Source organism: Artemia franciscana, chromosome 3 (assembly GCF_032884065.1).
Source record: "Artemia franciscana chromosome 3, ASM3288406v1, whole genome shotgun sequence".
Classification (NCBI taxonomy): Eukaryota; Metazoa; Arthropoda; class Branchiopoda; order Anostraca; family Artemiidae; genus Artemia; species Artemia franciscana.
The window spans coordinates 23673142-23694693 of NC_088865.1; the positions used below are offsets into that span (position 1 = coordinate 23673142).

The window sequence follows — 21552 nt, forward strand, 5'->3', positions numbered from 1 at the left end:
CTGGCAAAAAATACAAAATTCCACGTTTTTGTAGATAGGAGCTTGAAACTTCTACAATAGGGTTCTCTGATACGCTGAATCTGATGGTATGATTTTCGTTAAGATTCTATGATTTTTGGGGGGTGTTTTCCCCTATTTTCTAAAATGAGGCAAATTTTCTCAGGCTCCTAACTTTTGATAGGTAAGACTAAACTTGCTGAAAGTTATATATTTAAAATCAACATTAAAATGCGATTCTTTTGATGTAGCTATTGGTATCAAAATTCCATTTTTTTTAGTTTTGGTTACTATTGAGCCTGGCCGCTCCTTACTACAGTTCGTTACCACGAACTGTTTGATAAAGAATTTGATAGTTAATCCAAAAATATAATCAAACTATTTCGCGTCCGAAGGTTTTTTGTTACGATTTTTGAAAATTTTGTTCGGAATAAAAAAAAAGTTTCAAAAATAATTGAACGAAATTATTAATTTATACCCACAAATTTGGCAAGTTCATTTGGATTAGAAAGTCTGCCTAAAGAATTTTTTTTTTAAAGAACACAAACAGGTATGGAAAAAGTTCCAAAGCTGCCAGTAGCAGATTTCGATCAAATTCCAAAAGCTGCCGACACTTTAGCAGCACAACTTGTGTTTTGACAGCTTTTCTTTGAGCAAAAGGTACTTTTATATGTAAAAATGGTATTTCCAGATAAAATCTGCCAACACATTTCTTTAGGCCATGACAACTGCCAAGTAGCATTGCTACTATGCTACTCCTCTTTTTGCACGGCGGAACACAAAATTCCCAAACCTTGCACACATAAAAGATAAAGAATGATTCTTCTGAAACGCTGAATGAAGATAAAATACTATTTTCGTTTTTCAAGCAGAAAAATTTCTATCGTAATCGCAGATTTTTGTTCTTGAAAAAAGGTGTCGCAGTGTCATTACTAGTCTTTTTTTTCTTCTTCCTTTTTTTAATACCCTTCACCTATTGGAATCGTTTTCAAAGACCTTTGAGTTTTGAAATTGGACGGAATGTAAAAAAACCTATTAAGAATGTAAAAAATTGAGAACTGCCAGATTTTGAACCAAAAAGCAAGCTGGGGCACTTGAAAAGCAAGCCAGACAATGTTTTGTCTCAAATCCAACGCAAGATTTACCTTGTTTACCTGCCCTTATGTATTGGTTTTATGGAGTAGTCCATTTCTTAATAGTGTTCTTGCATAGCATTTAGCATTGGAAAATAATTTATTTCGAAGCATTGACTTGCACACTGAGATTTCCAGTCCCCTAATCCTAGCCTAGACCTCGAATCTCGAGCGATCCAAAAACTAAACCAAACCTGGGTCTTTCAAATTAATCGGTCTTGATGCAAGCTGGATTAAACCTATTCACGTAGCTCCTTTTTTACTGCAATTGATGCGTTTGATGCCTGTCGCCCAGCCTCGATTAGCTTTACAGCTTTCTCAGAAACATACCTTTCCCTCGTCTTTGCAGGAGCATAGCCGATAACTTCAGCAGCCACCTTTTCCGTGGTGTTCCGGATTTTTTTCCATCGTTTGGTAGGGTCTTCATCGCAGTCTGTCAGGCTTGCAAACTGGTTCTGTAACTTCAGGCAAAAGCTTTCTTTCACTGTTTGAATTTTCAGTTTTTCCACATTTAACTTCCTTTTTAGGGGTTTTCTCTTCCTCGCGCTCAACTTCATGAGTATTTTCGCATCTGCAAGTGTATGATCGCTCCCAGATTTTGACCCCCTGCACGCCCCTCTGTAAGCTCGAGAATCGATGACTGAGGAGCGCCAACGCTGACGGATCAATATATGATGAATTTGGGCAGCTGTGGAGCCATCATTTGAGCGCCAAGTTATCCTTTGAGAGGGTTTGTGTTGGAACATTGTGTTGCTGATGAAAAGGTTATGAGATCTCACGAACTGGAGTAGTCTATCACCATTGGAGCACCGCTGGTCGTATGTGAATGGACCAACAATATCGCGAACATTGGGGTCTGCTGGGCCAACACGGGAGTTCCAGTCACCCGCTAAAATTAGGAAGTCTCGTTTAGGGCATTTCTGCATTGTAATTTCCAGATCAGCACCCGTTGCCACTCTCGTTGGTGCGTAGACAGTAATGATAGAAATGTTGGATACTCTTCCTTTAAGTCGTAGTCTGCTTGTTCTCGGGTTGACTGGATCCTATGCAAGAGGAGTCTTATGCGCACGGCGCCCTATCATAAAGCCGACTCCATGGTCACCAGATCCATCATGCGCACCAGAGTTGAGGAATAAGTAAGAGTTGTCGGAGTCAATTACTGGTATGGTTTCTTCAGACACTCCGTTCAATCTTGTCTCTGATAGACAAAGAACGTCGGCTTGGTAACGATTCATTTCCATAGCCATCACTAGCCTTGTTGATTCACGCTTCACGGATCTCACATTCCAGCTATAGACTCGGAATTCATACATCTGTAGATTTATTTTGCAGGAGATAGCTCGCGCACTTTTCGATCTAGCCGCTATTCCAGAGAGCGAGATCGCGTCGCTTGAGGACGCCGTAGCAGGCATAATATTTCTGGGAGTATTCATTTCTTCATAGATGTTTCATAGGAATTTATTTAACCGACGGGTCCCCTCCCCCGTCGGCCCCTCCTCCTTTCTCAACCGGGCTTGGGACCGTCTATGGCGAAGTTCATATATTCAACTTAAGGTCAATCTCCTAGGTTGAAAGCAAATTCTATTTCCAATAACATTGAAATACGTTACGAGATTTCCTCCTTTCTCATTGGCTTAATTGCTCCTTGAGGGTTGTACCAGAATATCTAAAGACTGTTGAATTTCCCTGAACATTAAGACCGGATTTAAAGGGAATTTAGATTTTTCACATGTCTAATTGGTAACAGCTGACCATTTGAATTTGGTTGATTACAAGTCAGATAACAGTTTAGCATTTGAATTTTCACGATGGGCAGAAAAAAAATACAAAAACAAAAAAGGGACGGGAAAACCTGAGACATTAGTAAGTTCTATCTCAACGTTATAGTAGAATGTATTACTTTTATTCATTTACAAGTTACTATTTCAAACAGTTCGTGGTAAAAAACTGTAGTAAGAAGCGACTAGGCTCAATAGTGACCAAAACTCTAAAAAACAAAGTTTTGATACAAATAGTTACATCAAAAGAATTGCATTTTAATACTAATTTTAAATATATAAGTTTCATAAAGTGTAGTTTTACCGGTCAAAAGTTACGAGCCTGAGAAAATGTGCCTTATTTTAGAAAATAGGCGGAAATACCCTCTAAAAGTCACAGAATCTTAAAAAAATCACACCATCAGAGTCAGCATATCCGAGAAACCTACTGTAGAAGTTTCAAGCCCCTATCATAAAAATGGTGGAGTTTTGTATTTTTGCCAGAAGACAGATAAAGGGTGCGTATTTTTTTGTTTTGTTTTTTTTGTTTTTTTCCTCAGGGGTGATCGTATCAACCTAGTTGTCCTAGAATGTCGCAAGAGGGTTCATCCTAACGTAAATTAAAAGTTATAGTGTCCTTTTTAAGTGACCAAAAAATTGGAGAGCACCGAGACCCCCTCCAACACACATTTTTCTCCAAGGTCACCGGATCAAAATTTTGAGATAGCCATTGTGTTTAACTTAGTCAAAAACCTAATAACTATGTCTTTGGGGATGACTAAATCCACCACAGTTCCCGGGGGAGGGGCGGCAACTTATAAACTTTGACCATTGTTACACATAATAGTTGTTAATTATGAAGTGTACAGACGTTTGGGGGGGACTTTTTTTGTGTTGGGTTTAGGGTGGGTTGGGAGGGGGAGCAGGTTAAGTGGGAGGATCTTTCCATGCAGGAATTTTTCATGAGGGAAGAGAATTTCCATGAAGGGGTCGTAGGATTTTCTAGCATCATTTACAAAAAGACAATGAGAAATTTTTTTTTTTTTTCAACTGGAAGTAATGATCAACATTAAAACTTAAAACGAACATAAAATATTACTTATATAAGGGGGTTCATCTCTTCCACAATACCTTGCTCTTTACGCTAAAGTAGTTTTAGTAACTCTAACTAGTTATTCTACGGCCTTTGTGATTCAAGGGTCATTCTGAAAGATTTAGGACAAAATTCAAGCTTTATTGTAAAGAACGAGGTATTGACGAGGGGGCAAACCCCCTCACAATAAAAATATACAATTATATAAGTTCGTTGCATAAGCTAATTCGTAAGGTACGTATGTATATTACTAACAAAAACGTTTGTAAAAAAATAAAACAAATCTAGTTGTATTTTTAAGTAACCAAAAATTGGGAGGTAACTAGGCCTCCTCTCCCACCCCCTTTTTTTACCGAAATCGTCCGATCAAAACTATGAGAAAACCATTTAGCTTGTAATTAACATAAAAATTGCTTCTCCAGACTAAACATCCGTATGATATATGGGTAGATTATTGCAAAATATATCGTGCGAAGAGTATGTTCCGGCAGAATATGCTTCAATCTTTTGAGGATGCCAACTCCAAGTGCAACTTTGGTGGAGATAATGTCGCTATGATGCTTCTACGATATATAGCTTGTAAAATAGGTTTTTCACCAAATAGAACTTTACTAAATACATCAACAGAATCACCCACTCCACAGAATGTCAGTAAAAAAATTTCTTTACATTCACACACAGCAAACTTAAACTCGTAAACATCTCTAATCTTTTGAGAGTAATAAGAGCTTTTGCTATTAAATTATCTGCAGATTTTGCAAATTTTGTTAGCAATAATGTTAGTAATATATGTATCCTTTAGATAAACGTGCATCATGTTCACGTAAACTAAATAAAGTAAAGGGCCCAGCACAGACATTTTGCTATTTATAATGTTAGATATCGTCGTATGAGTGTCTACACCAGGTAACTACTTTAACCCATGAAATACAAGGCTATCAAGCATGGACTCTTGATCATAATTATCAAGCTTTTTTTCTATTCGACCAATTCTCTCGTCCAAATTTTCAATTTGAAATCTCAGACTACCTAGTAGAGCCTGCTCAATTTTTGCAAACTATGGATTAAACTCGAGCGTGATTGAATCATAAACCTGGCTGATTATCAGTTCAGTACCTTCTTTTTTCAGTGAATTTGGATCATTGAACTTTTCAATAACTGAAAGTAAATGAATGTAAGGAGCAACATTAAAACTTAAAACGAACAGAAATTACTCCGTATATATAGGGGCTTTTCCTCCTAACGCCCCGCTCTTTACGCTAAAGTTTGACTCTTTCTATTAACTTTATTTTTAAAACAGTAAGAAACTTTAGCGTAAAGAGTGAGGCGTTGAGGAGGAAAAGCCCCTTTCATATGCGGAGTAATTTCTGTTCGTTTTAAGCTTTAATGTTGCTCCTTACTTTCATTTAAAAAAGCTTGTTTTTTTTTTATTTAATTTCTGGACGTTTTTGAATTAATTCATGTTTTGATCTTGGCTCTCCGCACATAATAATTAAAGCAAAATTTGCACATGAATTAATTGCAATTAATCGGAATATTTTGAGAAAAAGGAGCGAGGGAGGAGGCCTAGTTGCACTCCAAGTTTTTGATCACTTAAAAAGCAACTAGAACTTTTAATTTTTTACATATGTTTTCATTGGTAAAAAATATTCGTAATTACGAATGAACTTACGCAACGAACTTCTATATCCGTATGTTTTTATTGCGTATATGAGGGGATTCAACCCTCGTCGATACCTCGCTCTTTACATTAAAGCTTAGATTTTGTCCCAATTCCTTAAGAATGACCTCTGAATCACAAAGACCGTAGAATAAATAGTTGAAATTACTAAAAATACTTTAGCGTAAAGAGTGAGGTATAACGAGAAGGTAAACCCCTCATAAGCGTAATAATTTTCGTTCGTTTTAAATGCTGCTCCTTACTTTCAGTAGAAACAAACTTTTCATATTTATTTTTTCATTGTTTTTTCAAATAATGCTCGAAAATCCTGCGCCACCTTAATTGGAATTCACTTCCTCCATGAGAGGTTTCTCCATGGAAATATCCTCCCATGTAACCCTCCCCCCTCAAATCTCCCCCTTAAACCAAAAAAATCCCCCTGAAAACGTCTGTACACTTCCCAGTAGCCATTGCTATATGTAAACCTAGGTCAAAGTAACACAATAAGCACACATCCAAGATACGTAACCGACGTAACTGGACCAGATCCACACTCTTTGGGAGAGTTGGTATTTGTAATTTATGGACGGGTGATAAGATCTTAATGAAACTTCATATTTAGAACGATCTTGTGCTTTAGCACTCTTGTTACAAACCCTGACAAGATCCGGTGACAGTAGCCAGAGGCGGAGGGGGAAACCAAAAATCTTGGAAAATGATTAGAGTGAAGATATCGGGATAAAACTTGGTGGGTAGAATAAGCAAATATCGTAGATACGAGATTGACGTAACTGGACGGATCCACTCTCTTTGGGGGAGTTGGGGAGGGGAAGGGTTAATTCTGACAAATTAGAAAAAATGAGGTATTTTTAACTTAGGAAAGAGTCATCAGATATCAATGAAATTTGATGTTTGGAAGGATATCGTGTCTCATAGCTCTTATTTTAAATTCCGAACGGATCCGGTGATATTGGGGGAAAACTGGAAGGGCAAAAATTATGGGAAACGCATAGAGTGGGGGGATCGGAATGAAACTTGGTGGTAAAAACCATCGTAAGTCCTAGATATGAGATTGACGCAACTGGAACGGATCTGCTCTCTTCGGGAGAGTTGGGAGGAGGAGGGTTAATTCTGAAAAATAAAAAAATAAGGTATTTTCAACTTACGAAGGAGAGATTGGACCTTATTGAAATTTGATATTTCCAAGGATATCATGTCTCAGAAAACACTTAGAGTATAGGGGTCGTGATGAAACTTGATGGTAAAAATAAGTACAAGTCCTAGAAACGGGATTGACATAGCCGGAACGGATCTGCACTCTTTAGGGGATTTGGGGGGGGGAGGGTTAATTCTAAAAAATACACAAAATTAGGTGTTTTAACTTATGAAAGAGCGATCGTAACTTAATGAAATTTCATATTTAGAAGGACCTCGAAAACCAGATCCCCCATTTTAAATCCCTACCAGATCCAGTGTCATTAGGGGGGGGGGGAAATATTGGAAAACGCTTAAAGCGGAGGGATCAGGATGAAACTTGGTGGAACGAATAAGCACACGTCCAAGATAGGTGACTGACATAACCGGCTCGGATCTGCTCTCTTTGGTGGATTGGGGGGGGGGTAATTCGGTAAAATTATAAAAAATGAGGTATTTGTAACTTGCGAACGGGTGTTCAGATCTTAATGAAATTTGATATTTAGAAGGATCTTGTGCTTTAAAACTCTCATTTTAAATCCCGACCGGCATTAAGCCTTTGATTTTCCTCTTAAAGCAAGCTATTGATTCTTAGAATTTTACTAGAGCTCACATCACATGAGCTCTTGGCTCTTCTTGAGCTCGTCACAAGTGCCATATGAGCTCTTAGCTCTTGTTTTTGACGAATAGTATATAAATATAAGTAGATTCAAAAATTTATTAAATACCCCTAAGAGGTTTCCTTCCTCCCTTACCTGTATTTATGACCCCAGGGCAAGATTGCCCAATGTTTATTATGTACCTTCAAGAACATATGACTTTAAATGACATTAATTTAATAGTATATGCATTACTCTGTAAAGCAAAGTATATGATTACCGCGGTTCCAAACCGGGGTAATCAGTCATTTATGAACGAGCCTATAAATCGTCAACTATGTAAGATGTTGGGGAAAAACCAAAATATTCTAAGATACGGCACTATTGGGAATAAAATGAGATCCCGTGGAACTAAAATGGACGAATATCCTACAACTTTAGATAAAAAAAATAATGTTCGTATATTTTATAGGCCTACAATCGGCGTTTCTTTACTTTTAAGAGCCAATAATGTTTAAAATAATGTGTTAAAGAATAACGTTCTTTTTTTAAAATAATATTCATACATTTTATAGGCCTACAATCGTTATTTCTTTACCTTTAAAGGCCGACAATGTTTAAAATAATGTGTTTTTAAGAATAATGTTCTTTTTAAGAATAACTTTCTTTTTAAAAATAATGTTCATACATTTTAAAGGCCTACAATCAGTGTTTCTTTACTTTTAAAGGCCAATAATGTTTAAAATAATGTGTCTTTAAGAATATTGTTCTTTTTAAAAATAAAGTTCATACACTTTATAGGCGTACAATCGGTGTTTCTTTACTTTTAAAGGCCAATAATGTTTAAAATGATGTGTTTTTAAGAATAATGTTCTTTTTAAGAATAATGTTCTTTTTAAAAATAAAGTTCATACATTTTATAGGTCTACAATCGGTGTTTCTTTACTTTTAAAGGCCAATAATGTTTAAAATGATTTGTTTTTAAGAATAATGTTCTTTTTAAAAATAATGTTCATACATTTTATAGGTCTACAATCGGTGTTTCTTTACTTTTAAAGGCCAATAATGTTTAAAATGATGTGTTTTTAAGAATGATGTTCTTTTTAAAAATAATGTTCATACATTTTATAGGCCTACAATCGGTGTTTCTTTACTTTTAAAGGCCAATAATTTTATCTGCTTTGTAACAGCCGTGTAACCTAACAAATTCCCATTCGTATGAGGTGTTAAAAATGATATTGCCTCAAGGTGTTGTTGCCAATTATACATGTTTTCAACTTCCTTTTAAATCTGGTCGTAATAATAAGGAGATGTCAACATTCTTAATGATATTCTGGCAAACCCCTTAAGGAGTGCTTAAGCCAATGAGAAAGGAGAAAATCTTGAATACTAAGAATTATTGCTAAAAATCATCTCTCATAACTACAAACTTAAGAATCTTTGGGATTATTAATCAGTATAAGATCTACAAAATGACACAAAAATCAAGGCTGTATGATTAGTACAACTCTTTTAAATAGTAAAGGAAGAATATCTTAAATGGCAAATTTTAAAGGAAACTGATGATAATAAAAAAAAAAATTCACGGCCAAAAATTTTGAAATCTTGTGGCAAATCGAGAGGCTACTTTACAATTCTCTACATCTTCCAAGAGTAATTTTATTACTACTTTTAAAAATTAGAGGTGTCCCCACTAATTAATTTTTTATGAAGCTCTAAAGAATAAAAATGCAAATTTGTTCGGCCTATTCATGTTAAAGCTTTCAATGAAGCCACAATAATTTTTTCATCAAAGAATCTGCTCGTGTCTGCTGTTAATACGCATTTCACTGCTATAGGAAAATAGCGTTGGCTTCAAACCTCGGAGATTGACCTTAATATAGTTCCCTAAAATCTGAAAATTTCCTAAAATCTGCTGCACATTAATCTTTATTTTGACCTTAGTGTTTGGTAGCAAGATGACTGTGATTTCGACCTTTTTGTGTGTATTGAGACTCGAGCTTCGTTTTATGGCGTGGAAAGTACCGGATTTGAATGATGTATGGATTGCCAAAGACAGTAATTCCTTCCCGAAAAAGCAGGCCATGCCAAACAATGAAAGATAAAAATAGTCGAATTTTAAGCCAAGGGATCGCCCATTTCTGCCACCTTGTGTACATTCTCGGAGTGCCTCTTATGCCTCTCAGTACCGCCATGCTTGGTACGCGACACTTGGTGTAAGTGATTGTTGAAAGCCAATGACCACTTGTTTAAGTCACAAGCCAGTTACAAAAATACGTGCGTCAGTTGCCATGAAAATAAGTGAGTTTGGCCCAAAATAAGCCAATGTGGCAGTGTCTAGTTGAACTGCTGTGTGTTCGCTGAAAATCCAAATTCCCTTGGCGCTTTTGATTCGAAAGGGGTAATGTGACTTTTTTTCAAACTGAGAATTGTAGTTCAACTCTTTGCAGATTTGGCTAATCGTCTTTATTGTGTATTTTAGTAGATTGACGAGGTTCCTACTAAGACTGTCAGTATCTATGTCATTATTTTTTAGCAGAAACGACACTATTAAAGGATTTTACTAACTATAAGATTATGATACCTATTCTGACGACTAGGCCATTCAGGTTTTACCAACTATAGTCGACCAAAAATAGGAAATATAGCCCTACATCAACGGATTGAATTATATTCTTCTCGGCTTTTTTGCGTGACAAACTCGCCAGAGTTGTTTCGCTCAAAAAAAAAACAGGTCATTTTAATTTTAAACTTGCCTTGCAAAGGCGTTTATTCACGGAAGTTTATTATGGGCAAAAGATATTTTTCAATATCTAGGGGGGTGCCAATTTTTCGTTTTGGTACTTGTGTGTTATTCAGAACACACTCAGTAAGTGAAGTCAGAACACACTCAATAATTTTGCTGAGAAAATCCGGTTTCAGAATCACAAAGACAAAACTTTTTTAGTTTGCTCCGCATAGTGATAGAAGATAGTGTCTGAACATGGATTTTGAAATGAAGATTTGGGATTTACCAAAGACTGAAAAAGAGGCAATTATATTTTTCCAGGATAAGGGGTTGTTGCCCACAACAAAACAGTGCGTCAACGAACATAAAATGACAACATGACAGGCAGAATGAAGACCTCCTTTTAACGTAATTCTTATTTCTGCGTTCTGGGTACATAATTCAAAGTTGTAATTTTACAATTTTCCTAATAAATATTTTGTTTTATTTCATTAGCTTTATCAAAAGTTTGCGCTATAAATTTGCACATTAGGGGGGATGGGGTGCATTATATCAAATCCCTAACTTAACCTTACCTAACCGCCTCTATATATAAAATATTTTATTAAAATGTACCTGCATCGTAGTTTGTTTCACGAAAGAACCTAACTTCGCTTATTGAGTGCGTTCTGAATAATACACAAGTACCGTCGTTTTTTTCAATTTTGTCAGTGAAAGTGTCAGAAAAGAAATTTTTCAATGGAACTATAAAAGGAATATTTCGAAAATCCAGGGGGGGGTAGAAAGGTCTAGGGGCAAAGCTCCCCCTTTGACACCACTGTTGCCTTGTAATCAGACTTGCGATCCCCCTTGGAATCATCTTTGTAACGGCAGCTTCCTAGCACTAAGGCTTAAGAAAAACAAAAACTCTATTCTTAATTTCTTCTAGCCATAAGAAAATTCCACGAAGATTTAATAATAAACATCTGAGAAACCATTGCAATGGGCATTATTGCATAAGAACATCAGTGTTGAGTGCCAAAGCTTCAACGGCAATTTTTTAAATTCTTTCTTAATTGTCACGAAGTGATTCAAAATTGTGGATATATTTATTGAAGGTCAGCTGTTTTGAAACAGAAAATTTTATGTTTGATTTAATAGCTATAAAAGCTTTTCTATATCGTGTTGCCGATACCTGTTTGCAATTACTTTGTTATAATTTGGTTCAAACTATATGGCCGTTGGGAAATTGATTGAACAATAGTCCAAAAAATATCTGAAATTTTCATTAAATTGAACAAAAGTGTTTGAAATTCAGAACCACAGTATAAGTATGTATGAACAACAGCGAATAGTCCTATACTCTCCATTAAAGATTTTTGTCGTACATCAGTTTAGACCTCGCCTTCGCGCACGCGCAATGACAAATGATACCGACTGAATGCCAGTAGCAACTGAAATAATTGCTGTTATCCAAAGGGATTTTTCCCTTTTCGAGTTCTGTATCACTTACATCTCATGTGTATCACTTCTGAAGAGGCTTTTCGCAATTGTTCATATGTGCTTTTTTTGTGCCTCCTGGCAAAAACTCCCTCGTCAAGGTATGTGTGCTTGGCTGTATTAACTTGTTTTTCAAGAGTAGTATCATCTGTCATCATCATTTTTTTTTTGCTTATCCCTATAAATGCCAAAATAAGTCGTGCCGGAAAAAACTAATAAACTTCAAACTGGATTTTATCAACATTTTGCCATGGACTCAATCATATAACTTTTACTATGTCAAAGAGTAAACACATAAACACATTTTACTATGTCAAAGAGTCTATAGAACTAAAGATCACAATCTAATAATTCCAGATTTAATTTGAAGTTGAAATGTAATTACTTTACAGGTAATTATGACGCTGATAGACTAAATATTTTACTAAAAATGAAACGTTCTGCGTGAATTTTGGAAATACCAATAATATCTAAATAAAAACTTTTTTTTGTCACCTGGCTTCGTCTTCGGTTTATTCATAATTAAAAACCGGCCATGACTCATCTGAGACATGGCCAAGAACCCAGACACAGCTAAGAAGGGTCGATGTTGTTAAGGCTAGACACCTGCGTGGAGTCGAAGGCTTCAAATGTTATGACAAGATCCGCAATACTGAGATCCTGAAGACCTTCGAGCTGACGAACCTCTCTACCCAAGTAGAAGCCCGCTCTCTAAGATGGTACGGCCACCTACTCTGTCTCCCACTAAGTACCTCCGCAAGGATCATCCCGGACTTCAATCCCTCGGAAAGTGGCTGGAAACGCCCTCGATGAAGGCTACGCACTAGATGGGCTGATGTAATAAACCATTGCCTGCTCAATCGCAACATCAACCCAAATGAGACCCATCCTTAGCCCTTGACAGGGCTACTTGGAGAATACTGACGGTGTTGTCAACTAGTTCTCTCTGCGCTGGCGACGATGCTGAGCAAGAACGTTAAGTCAAAAGTAAAGATTTTCTACGATTTTTCTTTTGGTTGTTATATACACATATTTAAGATTTCTTGTTGTTGTGTAAATCATCTCCTTTGTTGCCACAATTGAATTGTGAGAGGCAAGCGGGAACTTCTCTTGTTTACAGAAAGACCAACCAATGTTTGTAACACCCAGTTTTATCTGCTGCTGATCGTGGAGTATTACAACAATTAATAGAATGATACATCCATAATATTTGGTCGGGCTTTTGAACAAATACAGGTAAGTGAAAATACGGAAAAAAGTAATAAAAGTGACACTTTAAAAACAGAAGAACATAAGGATTCTGTTTGTATGTTACTAGTCAAATACAATGATAACTAGATCTACGTTGCATGGGCAACGTGAGGTGTTGTGGCAACCTTTGATCGGCTTCGCCGAGTAAAGTGTTGCGAGAGCAACACTTTGGTTTTGTTTCCTCGCTGCGACTAAACGCTGAAGTTGTTAATCTGTAAGGATGCTAAAATACATACTAGGTACACCAACTCGCAAAAGTTGCAAACTCCTCATTGCTAAAGATGATTGTAGTCTTACAGCCGATTATTACTTACAAGTCCTCTACATGTCTTACCACTGGAACCAAATTGGTCTTACCATCAAATACAACGGAAACAAAAAATAGGTACACCAACTAGTAAGAGTTGCGAACCCCTCATTGCCGAGGATGATTATGAGCTAACAGCCGACTGTTGCTTACAACTCCCCTATATGTCTCACAATTGGTATCGGCCTATTTTTGGTTTCAGTGTGTACCTTACTACTGAAGTTGTCAACCCCTTTAAACTTTCAAACTGGTACATCTCATAAAGGAATTTTCTACCAAAAATTGGATCACATATACTTTGATCAGCTCATCAAGCTATCGACTGCCGTCGAAAAAAAAAATCTATGTGTCTTAGTTCAAAAGTTGACTTTTTTGCCGTAGGCCAACTTTCTAACGTCATCACTTAGAAAAGAGCAAAGGATAAACTCTAATTTCTTTAGCAATGAGAGAACTTTTAAAGTTTAAGAGGCACATCTGATACCATTTCTCTACTGCAATCCCAAGTGCGAAAAACCGAATGATAAACTCAGCTGAAATCACGAACAGAAATGGGTAGAAACAATAGATGGCAGCACTTTCGGGCCCGTGGGAAAATGCCGTTTTTTTGCTTCTCTAAATTTTTCTATTTATCACTCAAAGAAGATATATTGGCTGTGGGGCAGGGTAACTGTCGCATATATTTAACACTTATAGATTTTAGTCCATCTTCAATTTGAAACTGGTGCCTGCCTGCTTGCCTGCTAGAACGGAGCATTCCACTCGAAAGCAGAAACATGGTTTGATGAAACGAAAGCTTGGCTGCATAACTTCAGATAGTCCTCTCTGACATAGGCTATACAACTCCTCTTCACTTCACACACTATAGGCTCTGGCTCAAGGACAAGCAAAAACCATCCTTTTTGGCCCCAGGCAAGAGTTCTACGAAGCTTTCCAAAATGTAAAGTCATATTCATCAATCCGGCCTAAGGTCCACACTTTCCGTAAAACCGCAGAGGTTAGACCCTTACAACTTTCTAGGAATAAGCTGAAATCGGGGTGCTAGGAACAAAAAAAAAAAAACACGACAAAACCAAAGTGTTGCTCTCGCAACACAAATATAACAGGATAGAATAGCCTAAATGGTCTTTCTAACAATATGATTTTTTAGGTAAGTCAATTAACTAATAATTTAAAGTTTTCAATCTTGAATAATGTTTATAATATCAATACTAATGCAGAACCTTATAAATACGGCTGTGTTTGTCTTTCGCCAAGGCAATCAGGAGAATCACACCTCTAGAGTTCCATGATGATATAGACTCTTCTTGCTCATTTTCTGTTGGTTTTCCACAGACATTCCTCATTTTCAAACTTGGCGCCCGCGAACCAAAAAACTGCCTAACTGCATATGTTTTTTTTATTAATAATTGAGTTTTTGTTGTTTTTTTTTTCCTATTTTTTTAAGACGCATATGGTCGTGTCAGTTTCCACTCAACCAATTTAAATAATCATATTTCAGTTTTAGTGTCCTTGGTACTCAAGGTGTATTTGGGAAAAGGTGGAATCCATAACCATTTTCTTTTTTAGGCCAGTTTTTAGCAGTGGAAGCGGAAGTGATGAAAGTGTGGAATCGAATCGATTGTTTATCAACACTCCCCCCAATGATGCTATTTCTGGTATTAGAAAACTTCGGTAAGTGACTTTTTTACTAACAACAATTATTAGACATTTTGTGTGTGTCGATACTTGTACGACATAGCGACAACACTCTGCAGTCTGAGCGATCACACTCATAAAGTGACGTTAGGTTAATCTTATTGAAATATAACAAAATATGATGAAAATATTATACTTTATTAACAAAATTATGGAAACTAAAACAGAGAATTATGGAAAGCAGGCTGTCCTTGATGCATCATATTAAAAACATAACTTATCCTAACCAACTCTACAAATTAAATGTTAAACTAAGATATAACTGAATAGTAGTTTATCTCACTCAGACTAAGCTGAATATCTCCGAGTGTACACAGAAAACTGATTTTATCATGGTTGCAGCAGTAGCTGCAACTTAGTAAAGAGCAAACCACAGCCCATAGTAACCCAAAGTTGAAAAACTGTTTGTTTTTTTTATAACTGCTCAATGAAAAAAATTACCATCTGACCCTTAATCAGGAATGGTAACTATTGTTTTGGTTAATCTTTAAAGTAATGTTTATTGCGAAAAGAAATTTATAGTGATTTCGAAAAAGAGCCTGAATTCCGTTGAAAATGGTGTCAGATCGAAACGAAGAGTGCACCATTCGAATTAACATGGTCGAAAACAAGTGGTAAGAGAATTACAGTCCTCCACCTTGAACACCGATCAATCAATCAATCAATCAATCAATTTATTGATACTAAAAGAAAAAACTATTACAAAAGTAAAGTGGTTACTAGGCCCAAGAAGCTTTGCTTGTAATGGACCACAGAGAACAAGAATAAAACACTACTATAAAATATATACAAAAAAACAAAAAACAAAAAAACACTGAAACAAGACAAGGACATTGAATAGATAGGATATTTAACAGATAGAAGATTTAGAAGGAGATTAACATATAGCTGAAAATGATTTTAAAAGAAGAGAAGAGACATACAAATTTGGAAAGGATTAATAAAGAGAGAAAAATTATTGAATTGGAAATACCCGACGAAATAATGCCTTTGCAGAAAGAAAAAGAGGGACATCCGAAGGGATGGAGTTCCATAATAGAATTGATTGATATACTGGAGACCTCTGGCTTGCTGTAGAAGATCGTTTTGGTAAAATAAATCGTCGAGAAGAATTACGTAAAGAAGAAAAGTACCTACCTGAGCCTGTCCGTGAGAAAAACTTCTGTAGGGGCGGTGGGAGAGTACCTAGAAAAGCAGAATGCGCAAAATAAAGGGTACTTTTACCTATAATATGATCCAGCGGAGCTATTCCAGTATCATTATAAAGATCAGAGGAAGGGTAAAGCCGAGGGAGAAGAAAAGTAGCCTTCACTGCCCTATTTTGGGCTCTTTGAAGTGAGCAGAGAAGAGATTTATTAGTATTACCCCAGACAGAGCAGCAATAAGAAAGGTAAGGATAAATAAAAGCATAATAAAGAGAAACCATAATATCAGGAGGAAGAAATGAGTTAATCCGGTGCAACATTGAAGACTGGCGGAGGATTAAGGAACGGGTGTGAGTTATATGCGGTTTGAAAGAAAGAAAACAGTCAAGATACACACCAAGAAATTTCACCACAGTAGCTTGTGGTATAATATCATTCCCAAAAGTCAGGGTGATTGGCTCCTGTACGTCTCGCATACGGTAAGGGGTCCTGAAGTTGACAATGGCACTCTTTCGGCTGTTAAGAGCCATACCATTTGACCAGCACCAATCCTTTACTTTATCAAGAAGACCTTGAGCCATAGAAGTGGCAGATGGCAGGTCCACCGCAGCAATGAAAAAGTTACTGTCATCAGCAAAAAGAACAGGGTGAACATGGGGATGAAGACCATCAACAAGATCATTGATGTAAATTAGAAATAAAAGTGGACCAAGCACAGAGCCTTGTGGGACACCTTTCAATACAGGCAAACTAGAGGAAGAAGTACAGTTAACCAAAACATACTGAGATCTCTCTGAGAGGTAGGACCTAAACCATTCTAGTGGGACTCCATGCACTCCAAATAAAGATAGTTTAGACAGAAGAACATTGTGGTCAACCATATCAAAGGCCTTAGAAAAGTCGAGAAATAGACCCAAACACACAAGCCGTTGTCCAGATTAACACGCACAAACTCAGTTGCATCAGAAAGTGCGTGCAAGGTAGAGAATGAGGGACGAAAACCATACTGATGGTTAGTGATGAGAGGATTTCCAGCAGTCGAATTAGTACTAAATACAAATGAAGAGAGTCGACGATACACTACTTTTTCAACAACCTTTGAGATGACGGGAAGAAGAGAAATAGGTCTGTAATTTGAAATTAGAGAAGAATCACCTTTTTTATGCAAGGGTACAACGGTAGCAACTTTAAATAAATGAGGAAAAAAAACAGAAGAAAGAGAGAGGTTAGTTATGTGTGAGATGGGATGAGAAACAAACTGACTGATTTTTTTAAGGACATTATTACTCAAACCAAAACTATCAACTGAACAACTACTTGGAAGTTGAGAAATAATACTAGAAATCTCAGTAGTACTACATGGGGAAAGGAAAAAAGACTTCTCTGTCATAGGAAAACAACTTACTCTACTCAGGGGTGGAATGAGAACTGAGGGAAGTGTGGTGAAATACGAATTGAAGGCACTTGCTAAGGATTTTTTATCCACAACAGATCCATCAGCTTTCCTATAAAGAGATGGGGAAGATTGTTTGAGTTTCTTACGGGAGAGAGCTTCATTAATTACAGTCCAAACCTTGCGCAAATTCCCTTTACACTCATTAATTCGACGTGAAAAATACAGCTTTTTTGCTAAGCGAACTGAAGAAGTGAGCACATTTTTGTAATGTTTATACTTCAGAAGATCTTCCTGTGTCTTACTTTTACATGCAGCCTTGAACAAAGACGCCTTCATATGGGTTGCATTGATCAGACCTCTAGACATCCATGGGCATTTAGGTGTAAAATTCCTTGGCCTCTTTCTAAGAGGAAAATGCTTATCCAACAGAGTGCCCATACGACACAAAAATAATCTAGTTGCACAATCAGCATCATTAGCTTCAAGAACACTAGACCAATCATTACTCTGAAGACTATGTATTAAATTAGAAATTTCTCTATCTGTAAAAGTTCTAAAAGAAGACTTGCCTTTCTCATCCACAGTAATCTCTGTTTTAGGCACAGATAGTGATAGATAAATAGGGAAGTGATCAGAAAGATCAGTGAAAACAAGACCAGACGAGAACTTCAAATTAGGAGAAAGAGAAGTGAAAATATTATCTATTAAAGTGGCAGAATTTCTTGAAGGGTCAACGCGTGAAGGAAAAAAAATTGAAGGAAGTAGCCCAGAAGAAGAAAATACATCAAAAAGATGGTCACATTCATCATTTGATCCAACATTTAACATATTACAATTAAAGTCTCCCAAAACACAAATCCGTTTTTTAGAGAAAGTCCCCACACCAGAAAGCTGATCAAGCAAATCACAGAACAGATGTGTTGGAAAAGGAGGGGGCTTATAAAACAAACAAACAGTATCACATGCAACCTGGCTTTTCAGATCAATAACAAGAGAATAAACTGTCCTACTATTAGACACCACCGATGTAAACAAGGATTCAAGATCAGATCTTCTACAAAATTCAATACTAGATTTTATGAACAAAGAAATACCCCCAGAACACTTTGTTACCATTCTAGGGACATGAATAGCAATATAACCATGCATGTCATAAGCTGTAAAATTATCACTGTCAGATAACCATGTTTCCGTCAAGCCTATGACATCAAAAGGGCAAGAATTATCAGACCACAGATACGATTTAAGAGTGTCCCACTTATCTCTTATCCCACGCACATTCAAACAAAAAACATTAAAGCAACTGTTTGAAGAGAGTGAGGGCATAATATTATCACAATAATCAATGGTGGTGTGATAATTACAGCTAGAACTAACCATAGATTCAAGGAGAGGGTCAGAAGTGTGTGCCTCTTGTTTACCAGCACTACTTGGTTGATCAAATATAACTGAATTAAGAATAGAAGAATTCATAAGGAAAGAGAAATCACCCATATTTATCTCAGACATATAAAACCTTCACAAATGACACATTATCCATAGTACACTTGAAGGTAATGGAATCATAAACAAAGAAAAAGAAATATCAGTGGGATGGCAAATATTAACCAAAGAAAGGGGTCAAATAATGTGGCACCAATCAGGAAAAGATGAGCTGCGAGTGTTAAGGCATGACAAACAATGACAGAAATCAGGCTACATAAAGGCAATAGGATCTCAAACAAATATAAAGAGACATTAGTAGGATGGCTCATAATATTTGAAGAATAGGCTAAATTTACAATATGGGACCAGTAAAATTTATGTGAGCTGTAAGTGTGCTGACATGACAAAAGTGTGATAGAAAATAGCATACATGAAGGTGATAGGAACACAAACAAATACAAATAAATATCAATGGTAAGACACACAATATTCAAAGTATAAGACCAAAATAGATTTGAGCAATCAAAATTATGTGATCTGCATGTGAACACACAGAACAAAGATATGGTAGAATTAAGGCAAAATAAATTTGTCAAAGTACTGGTCAAAAGTATAATGTGGAGCCAGTCAAAATTATAAGAGCTGCAATTATGCTGACATGACAAAAATATGATAGAAATTGGCCTACATGAAGGTGAGAAAGTCAAAAACAAAAATAAAAAAAATTCAGTAGGATGGCATATATTAATCATAATATTGGCCCAAAATATAATATGGGAACAGTCAAAACTCGATGAGTTGCAAGTGTGCAGACACAACAAGAACGTTCTAGAAGCCATGCAACATGATGGTGATAGGATCACAAACAAACATAATGAAAAATCAGTGGAAAGGCACATTAATTAAAGGAGTGGCACAAAATATAATGTGTAACCAGTTAAAATTATGTGCGCTATAAGTATGCTGACATGACAAGAGTAAAACAGAAAGCAAACTACAAAAAGGTGGTAGAATCACAAACAAACATAGAGCAATATTAGTGGGAAGGGATATATCATCCAAGGTATTGCCCCAAAGCATAATATAGCACAAGTCAGAATTATGTGAAGACAGTGAAGAGTGAAAAAGGAAAAATGTAAGAACATAAAATAAATTCATACAAAAACAATTCAACATATTATAACAAAGTGAACTAAAATCCATCACTTCAATTCTCTGCATTTGCAGCACACAAATCAATTTCATCCTGATCACTGAACTTAACTACTCTTCCAGACTGAGTTTTATACAGGATATCACCTTTACTGGACCAAACATTACGTAAACCAAGCTTTGACTTGGCATATGAAAGAAGCTATAAGCGTGGTTTTGTAAGCATCTCAGAAAATAGTGTCCCAGATCCTTTCAAATCCTTTTTTTGTCTGAGAAGCAGTTGGCGAATTCGTAGATTACAAAATTCAACAACTATGGGTCTGGGTTTGGCAGATGGTTTGCCAATTCTTTTGGCTGATACAACATCAGACTGGGTAATTGGTATGCCAGGAAATTTCACAGCACATAGTGACATGAACTGACTTTCAGTGTTTTCAATGGGGGCATCTTCTTTCACCCCAAAGACAATAATTTGGTTGCTCAAAGCCTGCTGTTCAAAACGATCATTTAATCTTGCCAGGTTAGACTGGATAGGCTTGAAAGAGCTCTCAAGGTCTTTCATTGATGACCCTAGAGTAGTCAAAGAAGATTCAATTGAAGATATGCGTTTATTATAGCTTTCAAGGGTCTTATCAACTAGACTACTAAGATCTAGACTGAGGCCAGCATACACATCCTGCTTGATTGCATCCAGCTTATCTGAAGAAATAGTGGCATCATGTTGAATGAATGCCTGTTCCTCTTTCATTTTGGTCACAGCCTCATCTACCTGGGTAGAGATCTTGGCCAATATGAGGTCATCAAGTAACCCTTTCACTGAAGATTTAAGGCTGTCAGGATGCAGTGAATCTGCTAACATTTTGTGTTTAATTTTTATATTATTCATGTGGCTAGTCAGGATGAGTATTTGCTCTGAGACAGATTCTGATCCAGAGAATTGGAGTGAGCTGTCTGACCTAAGTTCACGGGGTGGCTTGATTTGACCTTTCATTACTTACTTAATGTGAACAACAAGACAGGTACAGAGTAAGCAGTAGTATATGGCAGGCTGGGTATAAGGCAGGATATGGTTCACAATCTAGCAGCAAATTTCAAATAACAAAGCAGGAGCAAATTAAAATTAGCATAGGTCTCACCTGATGAGTCCCCTCTTACACCCCAGGGGTAGGGGCTGCTAAGTATGCCTGCCTTTACCCACTGGTAGGCAGGCAGAACCAGTACTTCGGGCTGCTTAAAGCGTTGTTGGTAATGCCACAAGACTTCAGATTGCTCCAGTTAATATTAACACGTCTTTTCAATTTTTGAATTTCAGAAACTAAGAAACTCGGAGCGAGGAAAATTACTTTTTCGCATGGGTAGCTCTGATGTCTCTTTTTTCACCAGAGCTAGCGAATGACCAGAACACAATAGAGAAATGTTTAATGGCTCATTTAAACTGGCTCATTTTTGCCTTTTTTAAGTGACCGAAAAGATTCGAGGGCAACTAACCCCCCTCCCCAAGGGCCCCCTCCTCCCAAAGTTATACAATCAAAATTTTGAAA

At 36.7% G+C, this 21552-nt stretch overlaps 1 protein-coding gene across 3 annotated transcripts in view; it reads left to right on the plus strand.

Moving 5' to 3' along the window:
- LOC136025046 (autophagy-related protein 13-like) overlaps positions 1-21552 on the plus strand; it is a 108009-nt gene that overhangs the window by 65857 nt on the left and 20600 nt on the right. For all 3 annotated transcript variants that reach the window (XM_065700721.1, XM_065700720.1, XM_065700722.1), the window contains one exon: positions 14765-14869. In XM_065700721.1, the coding sequence (XP_065556793.1) occupies positions 14765-14869 (105 nt within the window). The remainder of the gene's footprint in view (positions 1-14764; positions 14870-21552) is intronic.